At 32.9% G+C, this 10,165-nt stretch overlaps 1 protein-coding gene across 1 annotated transcript; it reads left to right on the top strand.

Moving 5' to 3' along the window:
• Positions 1-946: 946 nt before the first annotated feature.
• On the top strand, positions 947-6,475 carry LOC100789216 (inactive protein kinase SELMODRAFT_444075-like). The gene is given in 10 exon segments (XM_014766112.3): positions 947-2,414; positions 2,828-2,985; positions 3,066-3,160; positions 3,304-4,076; positions 4,079-4,336; positions 4,830-4,990; positions 5,124-5,200; positions 5,291-5,438; positions 5,625-5,774; positions 6,100-6,475. Coding segments are annotated over 10 exon segments (2,094 nt in total). The 5' UTR covers positions 947-2,227; the 3' UTR covers positions 6,187-6,475.
• Positions 6,476-10,165: the final 3,690 nt, after the last annotated feature.

The raw sequence follows: 10,165 nt of genomic DNA, 5'->3' as shown, positions 1-10,165 counted from the left end.
GTTTGGATAACATACAATTATCAATTATATCTCATAAATTTATTCCGATACCATGAAAATGTATTTATTATTTATTATTTTATCTTTATCATGAAAATAATTGATCACTTTTCATCTTAAAGCTAATCCAAATAACTAGGAGTCTGAATAAAAAATGAAAATAATGAGATTAAAATAGAATAATGAGAAGTTTGATAATGGTCAAGAAAAAGTGGAAAACAAATGTAAGTAACACACGTTCATTTTAACCATTTTTAATTCTATTTTATTCACCTTAGAAAATAGTGTTATTTATGGTAAATAATTCAATTAAAACATACATGTTTTGAAGTGCTATATTAATAGTTTTTTTCCTTTTTTGAAATTTTTCCTTTTTTTTTTACAAAATAAAGTAAGAAATACAGCCTTTTATTTTTATAATAATAATAATAATAACAAATATAAACGAAAAAGGGAGGTCGTTTCAGAAATAAATAAAAAAAAGAAAAAGAAAAAGAAACTAAGCAAACTATGGGAGATGACAGACGGCGATTTACAGCGTAGCTCTGCTCTGCACAAAATCTGATTCTCACTCTCTCTCTCTGCATTCAAAGCATGTCATGTGTGAGCGTTTCGTCTTGTACACCAAATTGCAACACCATTGAGCTCAAATAAGTAACCAACAAACTCAACCTCTTCTCTTCTCTTCTCTTCTTCCCTTCACTCATGTTTGCACTCTCTCCATTCTCTTTAACGTTTCACTCTTTCGGCCCCTTTCGCACCCATTTTCTTGCTTCGCTTTCATTCTGTGCCATTTTGCTAGAGATATTTGCAACAAAGTAAGCTAGCAAGCAAGGAACCTTTAACTCTAAGCTTTGATTAGCTTTTTCCAACTTTTTTGAACCACAAAAGGCTCACAATCCGTTTTCCTTTTCTTTCATTTCTGAAAACATTTTTTCGAGCTCGATCACCGTGGCTCTTTGTTTTCATGTCTATGTTTACAATGCTTGTTGGTTGTGATGTCATTCTTTTATTCACTTAGGTTTTACTGTTGATTTTTCTTTCTTGACAATATTTTTTTGTATAAGGAACCGTTTTGAAGTTATGTAAAGTAACTCTACTGGTTTTCGTTGAAAATTTTCAGGCTCTGATGGTAATGATAATAATCATAAACAGTAAAGTGTGCGTTATTATTTGTTCTTGTTACTGTATTTGTTCTATTTTGCTGTTATTTTTTTTTTTTGCTGGATGTTCAGTGTCCTGAGGATTGGTAAAATGTGTGAATACAATATAATAATAGAGAAAATGAAAGGTTTGTATCTTACTCGGGGCATCTCTCTTCTTGTTTTCTAGTAATCAATGATGTTTTTGATATTCTAAAGCAATAAAATGGTGGTTGCTAGTGATTAGCTATCTGCCTATCTTTTTATGTCTCACATTCTCATGCATTTTTTATTCTTTAGACTCTTTGCATTATTGATATGATTATTACTACTATTTTTAACTTGATTCTTCTGGGACTGTGCAGGGTGAAAATTGATACTGAACTTTCAGCGACCCGGAGAGCTAGACGACCTCTTTACCTTCAGTCATATCAATAATTGATTGGAACTCTTGATATGTGAAGGACATGCTACTATTTCTGTAGTGGAATCTTTGGCAGGGGGTTCCTCTTGAGTCTTATCAAAAGTAAAAACAACTAGTTGAAGCCAAATGTTTTGACTTGTGGAGGGTGATTTGAAGACTCCACAGCACAGCTGGTGTCTGTAACTGTTCTCTTGTAATGGATTGTCTCATGGGCCTTCATGTGCAGTGCCTTTAACCTTGTTGGAGATACATAGTACCTGGTAAAGCTCGAAGGATGCAACGTCTTGCTTTCTGAGCAAAAAGGGTATATGATTCTTCACAGATTTGATTCTATTTTGATAGCGTACTTGCAGAATCCATCCTGTTGGTGACCGAAAGCCATGGTTTTGATTAAAGTTTACTAGCCATTTTGTAGCACTGAAGGTCTTGTCAGTGGGTAGTGGTTGTTCTGTCATTGCTTGGAGACATGTTGCATGTTGGTTAGTGGTTTGCATATATAATAGTTCTAGTGGTGCTTGACAAGGTGAGGGAAAACTAGTGATGTTAAACATGTTCTTTTGTTTCTCCCCCTTGTTGTTTAGAATATAGGAACATGTGGGTTTGATGGTTATTGAGTGATATCTGTTGAGCAAGGAAGTTTTTTTTGGGATTGTTGGTGCTGATGATGAGTCGAGAACAACAGAAGCGAGGGAAGCAAGAAAAAGGTTCTGATGGAGCTGAAAAGGTTATTGTTGCCGTTAAGGCTTCAAAGGAAATTCCAAAGACTGCTCTTGTTTGGTCCCTAACTCATGTTGTGCAACCTGGCGATTGCATTACACTGCTAGTGGTTGTACCTTCACAAAGTGCAGGTAATCCATTTTTCGCCTTCATTTGTTTATCTATGTGCTCTTTTTGTCAGATATTCTTTATTGCCGTATGGTAATTTTGATGCCTATGTTCTTACAAGTAAATAAGAAATTAGTTAAATCCTATCGAGTATGTCATTCCCTTTATCATGCGAATTGTTTCGTTTTGTAATATGAACAAATAGATAGCAGGTTGACATGTAATCCCCCCTTGTGCGATTATTGTTTTACTTTCTTGGTTGTGAATGAGTATAGTTATCTACTATTGCTTTATCTAGTTCACCTGTCTTTTATTTCAGCTTGAAGTCTAGATATGCATGATAGAACCTTCACTCTGTTGTTATTTTTTATTGGGCATTTGAGCCTTCACTCTTCCTTTATTATGTATACCTTACTATTATTCTGCACATATGTAGGCCGAAGATTATGGGGTTTTCCAAGGTTTGCTGGTGACTGTGCCAATGGTCAGAAGAAGTCTACTTCAGGATCATCAAGTTCAGAACATAAGAGTGATATCACTGATTCTTGCTCTCAAATGATCCTTCAGCTCCATGATGTCTATGATCCTAACAAGGTTAGTGGCCCTGATGTAAGAAGCGTTCATAGTGAATGTTGTGTTTGCATCCATATGCCAACCTAACAGTTATTCAACAGATAAATGTGAAGATTAAAATTGTTTCTGGATCACCATGTGGAGCAGTGGCTGCGGAAGCCAAGAAATCCCAAGCCAATTGGGTTGTACTAGACAAGTAATATTCTTTAATATTTTTCCCCACATAAACGGATGCTATTGTAATATGAAACATAATTGATAAAATCTTAATTTCTTTTTACTATTATATTGATCTTAGATTATAGTTCAGTCGGTATTTTGGTGTTTCTTTCTTTACAGGCAGCTCAAACATGAGGAAAAACAATGTATGGAAGAGCTGCAGTGCAACATCGTGGTTATGAAGCGTTCCCAACCCAAGGTACTCCGCTTGAATTTGGTTGGAACACAAAAGAAGGATTTTGAAGAATTATGCCCATTACCTTCTGAACAAAATGAGATGCCTGGAAAACAAATTAAGAAGAAGAATGATTCTTTAAATTCCATAAAGGGACCAGTTGTCACTCCAACTAGCAGCCCTGAGCTAGGGACACCATTTACTACAACTGAAGCTGGTACTTCTTCGGTTTCAAGCTCTGATCAAGGAACTTCACCATTCTTCATCTCTGAGATGAATGGTGAGTCAAAGAAAGAGGAAACTATTAAAGAAAATCCAGAACTTGATGATTCTATATCAGACACAGACAGTGAAAATTTGTCCACATCTTCGACAAGCTTGAGATTCCAGCCATGGATCACTGATTTACTTTTGCATCAACAGTCATCTCAACCCAAGGAAGAAAGAACAGAGAGATCTTATAATAGGCTTCAATCATCTACCACTAGAGCTTTGCTAGAAAAGTTCTCAAGACTTGATAGAGAAGCTGAAATTGAAATCTCAACCTATAAGACCGACTACGATTTCAGTGGAAATGTAAGAGAAGCAGTGGCATTATCTAGAAATACCCCACCTGGTCCACCTCCCTTATGTTCAATCTGCCAACACAAGGCTCCTGTTTTTGGAAAACCTCCCAGATGGTTCAGCTATGCTGAATTGGAGCTTGCCACAGGTGGATTTCAAAAGCCAATTTCTTGGCAGAAGGAGGATTTGGATCTGTTCACAGAGGGCTTCTGCCAGATGGACAAGTCATTGCTGTCAAGCAACATAAATTGGCTAGTTCTCAGGGTGATCTAGAATTCTGCTCAGAGGTAGAAGTCCTGAGCTGTGCTCAGCACCGAAATGTTGTTATGTTGATTGGGTTCTGTATAGAGGATAAAAGAAGGCTATTGGTATATGAGTACATATGTAATGGATCATTGGATTCTCATTTATATGGTAATTTCTTTTACTTGCAGACCAAGTTCTGTCATGACAGAGTCATGTTTTTGAATTGGTTTGAACTTACTAAAGTCATTCAACATGCAATATTTGTGTAGTCCATAAGAGGCCAAGGTCACAGGTTTACTTGAAAATTTATGCATCATCTTAAAATTTGGGAAGTTGATTTGATATAGTAAATTCATTTTTGTGAAGCTAATGAGACCCGAGCCCTTAGACTATTAGATAAAACTTAGTTTCATACATATTTCCAATAGTTTGTGATTATGTTTTTGTGATGATTTTGAATAGTTTCTTATGCCTGCCAAACCATGGGATGGAGTAGGACTTTTCTTGTTGAGGACTATAGTAATGCAGAATATTTAAAGATATTATGTTATTTTCACATTAAATGCAATGATTGCAATATCATATAGTATATAGTATAAAGGGATACATTTTACTGATACTGGCTTGATTTGTTAACTGACATTACTTGGATGTCTTTCAGGGAGACAGCCAGAACCATTAGAATGGTCTGCCCGGCAAAAAATTGCTGTTGGAGCTGCTCGAGGGTTGCGATATCTTCATGAAGAGTGCAGAGTGGGTTGCATTATCCATCGTGACATGCGGCCTAACAACATTCTTATCACTCATGATTTTGAACCACTGGTAGGGTTGTGTTTTGCCTGCTTTGTGCTTTTGCAGCCAGGAGTTTTATAGTTTATATATGAAAGGCGCCACTACTTATCTTTTTTGCCCAAAAGTTTTCACTTCATTAAATAATTGTGTTAAATTCTTCAAGGTTGGTGATTTTGGACTGGCAAGGTGGCAGCCTGATGGTGACACAGGAGTGGAAACTAGAGTAATTGGAACGTTTGGGTATGTAGTGCATTAATCCTGTTTAGTTTCATTGTCTAGTTAGTCGGTACAATATCAACAATTCAACTAAGCTTTGTTGGTGTCATGTAGGTACTTGGCTCCAGAATATGCTCAAAGCGGCCAAATAACTGAAAAGGCTGATGTTTATTCTTTCGGTGTGGTATTGGTGGAACTTGTTACAGGACGAAAGGCTGTGGATCTCAATCGACCGAAGGGACAACAGTGTCTTACTGAGTGGGTAAGTTAAATGATATACGTATCTAATTTATTACGATTTTTAATTGTGTGATATATTGGCATCATTTTGAGATGAAGGCCATTAATAAGAAGCATGGTACTCAATAGATAAACAGTGGACCATGAGTTTCTTTCTTTGTTCAAGCCTTGCCTTGAGTAATTGTTTGAGCATCTGGATATGAAACAGGCTCGGCCACTATTAGAAGAATATGCCATTGAGGAACTGATTGATCCAAGGTTGGGAAGTCACTATTCCGAGCATGAGGTCTATTGCATGCTGCATGCTGCCTCATTATGCATAAGACGAGATCCTTATTCTAGACCACGCATGTCACAGGTAAGGAATAAATTCAACAGATATTTTGTTTGGTCTCGTTTTACTTGAGTGGGCTACAATTACATATTTCGTAAACTAAAACTTTATTTAAGCAGTCATAGCCTTATAGGTTGTAATCCAAGAGTCAATCAGGAACTTGAAGGAATTCCTCATGTGATGAACACTAACTTTTATGAAATCAACCTTGATGGTTTCTTATGTGAGAACTAAGAATAGCAATGGCTTGCAATATATTATGCTGAATACCAACTTTACACATTGATGTTATACCACTCTTGGTTTCCCCCACCTGATCTTGATGGCATACTTGTCTTGTTTGTTCAAGGTTCTGCGAATACTGGAGGGAGACACGGTCGTGGACCCAAATTACATTTCAACTCCCAGTTATGATTTGGGAAAACGGAGTGGTTGATTTTGTTTTTTGGCCAGAAACATAAGCAAAGAAAGCGCCATTACAACAGTGGTCCCCCTTTGGTAAGAGTCACTGGAAGCGTTCAGTGGGAACCTCTGAGTACAAAAGCCTTTTCCTATTGGGAAAGCAACAAGTCTAAGTGGACAGACAACATGTGATGAGATAATAACTGTTAAAACGGTTCAGATGAAAATTGCAATATTGTTATGCTAAATATCTTTCTTGCCTTAGTATTTTGTAATTTGTAGTTTTCTTTCTATTTCTCTGCAATTTAATCTAATTTTGCATATGTGTATAGCGCACTATGAAAGTAGGATAAGTAATATATAGAAGCTTTTGAAATTCTTTAGGGAAAAATTACGTAATCCTGTGTCTAAATGACTATGCTATGCTCATCAATGGATCAAAAAGCTTTTTGTATGGTTGGTTTGGTTCAAGTCTCTCTGATGCATGTGTTTTCATGCTTGCTTTAAGAAACAAACAAAACTTGGGCTGAGGATTGTCACTTTAACTAGCAACAGCCAACGGTAGTGTGGTGGCTTTAATTGAAGTGTAAAACTAAAAAGCTGAGGTGTCATAATTTGAAGCATGTGAAACAAAGAAACCTTGGTTGGCTGATGATGACAATTGACAAGGCAGAGAGGCTGAACGTGATCAAGTGGCATGTCAAATGTTTGTTTCTGGGTTATGTTTTGGCATCTTCTTACAAAGGATTACACTCGTTATCCTCGGGCAAACCCGTAGGTCGTATGTATCGTTTTATATGGTCCATGGATCTTAATTGTATGCTGTAATAAATCAACATCGGTACAAGGTCCAGAATCCAGAGGTATCTGTTCCTCAAGTACGTGCAAACCGTTTGGTATCATTACTGCTTTGTCTTTTGTATTTTTGGTATCCATGAGGTTTAACTTCCCGTTTAGCTTTTATACTTTTTGTGGTTTTGTTTCTCTCTTCTTCTTTTTTTTTTTTTTTTTCCATACGCACTGTAATCACCTGTCCACCGCATTGTTTCTCGTTTTTTTTTATTAAGATTATAATAGGACTCAGATTTAGTGAGGAAAAAAAGGGTAATTTTCTTATATTAACTTTATTTTTGCAGCTTAGCTTAAGTTATTTTTTCTTTAGGCATTGTTTGGTTTAATAAAGAGGGGAGGAATCTTAATAAAAAGAAAAAAAAGAGGAAGATACCCTTTTATTTAGTTTGTTTCAAGAGAATTATAGGAGATAACTTTCTTTAGTTTGCAAGTAGAGAGAAGAAAAATCAAAGTTACTAATATGTGATACTCTTATTAGTATTAACGGAGGAAAATAGAATGGTTAATTTGAAGGGAGACGGAATGAAAATTTAAGGTAATACAATTATTAATGCCATCTTATTATATTCTTTTAGATATCAATGGAGGGGGAAAGAGAAAATATAAGATTCCAAGATAATTTAATTAATATAGTATAGAAATGAATGACATTCAATATAAGATGGAGTAACATGAAGTTCAATTATTTTTTTATTAGTTGATAAGTTATTTGCGTATGATAAACTAATATAGATTTGTTTTTAATTCATATAAATATGATAAATTTAGTTTTAGTTCTCCAATTTTTTTAATGTGTTTATAGATTTTAAAATTTAAAATGATTTAATCATCACCAGTTGCATGTCATCTTAGAACAATTATCAATGTAATATAATTAGATATATGCTAGATGATCACTAAATAGTAAAAAATATTTTTCAGAAAATTATATTCATGGTAATCAAAATCGTTTCCAAAAAACATTTTAGATTCACTGAACCTTTTTTTTTCATATTTTCCGGACCTAAATCATTTAAGTTTGGAAAGAATCATGACATTGTCTTTCTAGTAGTAGAAGTATAGAGAAAAATGTGACATATTAACCTCGCCGGAAATGAAGAACTTGCTGTAAGAGAGCCACGGGTTAGAGGGAAGATTCAATTAAGCTCTGTAAGTTTGATTTTAACTTCAAACAATCAATATTAATTAGGAAACTCAATCCTCAAATCAAATTTTGACTCGTCAAATTTTTTAAACGAAGCATTTCAATCAAAACTGGTAGTATTTGTACCGTACTCATACCCGCTACTACAAGTACGCCTGGTTTTTGGCCGTATCCGTGTTTCCTGGAATAATATTTGTACTCAATTTCTGAACAAATTTTCCTAAAGATACCAAACAAACATGCAATCCAATATTATTCTGACTATTTTTTTGGAAAATCAGATCTTTAAAAGGCTTCAAAATCAAATACTCCCTTAACCGTTTGATCATCGAATCCTCAATCATACATAATATAAATACTATATCCATTTAAACATCGCATGGTTAAAAAAAAAAAAAAAAAAGGCTTCAAAATCAAATGCTCTCCCTTAACTGTTGGATCATCGCATGCTCAATCGTATATAATATAAATACTATATCCATTTAAACCTCGGAATAATTTTCAATAATCATATAAATTATTAGTCTCGAGGCATATGAAAATTTGACATGAAAATTCAGAATAATGTTTGGATTAAAATTTTAAATAATTATCACAGATAATTGAACAAATATTTTTGTCGATCTAGAACAAAGTCTCGCTATGCCACATTAGCATTACACATTTTTCATTTTTAAGATGGGATTTTTCAGATTTTCAAAGAAATTTGTCACAATCATGATTGTCAAACTCTCAAGTTAATTCGGTTAACTATTTCCAGTTTACAAATTCACTTGTTCTATATGAGTTGACTCTCGGGTAAACTTTTTTTTAATAGATTATGAGTAAACTCTATGAACTCAAAGTAATTTCTGTAGACTCTCGAGTTTACCATCGAGTCAACGAATTAGTAAATTAAAAAAATTAAACCAAAATATAAGTTATTTTTTTATTATTTTTTGTCTATTTAACATTTAGTGTGTTATTCAAAAAATTAGTAAGCTAAAAAAAATTTAACATCATACCTTCATTTAGTGTGTTATTCTCAAATATAAAATTCTCACATTTAATAATGTCAAATCCTTGTTCTCTAATAACATCAAACTCTCGATACCTACCACTATTATAACATCTATAAATTATTATCTAATAATTATGTATTATTATTAAACTTGGTTATTTAAATATTATAAACTTATGATTTACTATTTTGCCTTATTGTATTATTGAAATGTTTAATTCGTATTTTATTTATAAATATTTTATTATTATTTTCATATGAAATAGATTTTTACGACTCTACGAGTTGAGTTCACGAATAACTCTATAACCTTCCACAACTATTCATACAAATTATAACGATTCCATACTTACATCTAATAACTTATACGGAGTGGAGTCTGTAAAGGAACTTTTAGATATTCTTCTTCGTATAACTAATGTCTTTTGCTTTTAGACTTTATTTATTGCAAATTAATAATTATTGATGCTTAATATCGGTAATTTAGTATATAATTAGTATTTTATTCTGTATGTTATATAGGATGAATATTTTTTACTTAGTTAAAATTTATAATAAATAAATACTTTTGAATATATAAATTATATTATAATTAAATTCATGACAACTACTCCCAATAACTTAATTGCAATATCAGATTATTATTTTTATTAAAAAATTCTTTTAAAAATTTATTGAAATTTAATTTAAAAAAAGAGTCAAATTGATCTAAAATAAAAATAAAAATATTAAAAAAAATAAAAAATCAAGTCAAATTGATTTCTTTTCTCAAATCCATTAGTTTGTGATTTATGTTTTTAAAATTAAATCAAACTTTAATATTTATCCTGACACTTATAAACGTATATATTTTATATGTATATCAATTGAGTTATTATTATAGTGTTATGTAAACTTATATAATAAATATTATTTTCTTTTTCAAATGATTTTTTAAAAATATGTTTAATTTAAAATAAATAAAATTCACAGATTTTATTATAAAAGACTTAACGTATTAATAATAAGTTTCATAAA

The sequence above is a fragment of the Glycine max genome, chromosome 13 (genome assembly GCF_000004515.6).
Source record: "Glycine max cultivar Williams 82 chromosome 13, Glycine_max_v4.0, whole genome shotgun sequence".
NCBI lineage: Eukaryota > Viridiplantae > Streptophyta > Magnoliopsida > Fabales > Fabaceae > Glycine > Glycine max.
The sequence above is the reverse complement of the archived record's forward strand: the minus strand, read 5'-3'. Positions and strand labels throughout refer to the sequence as shown.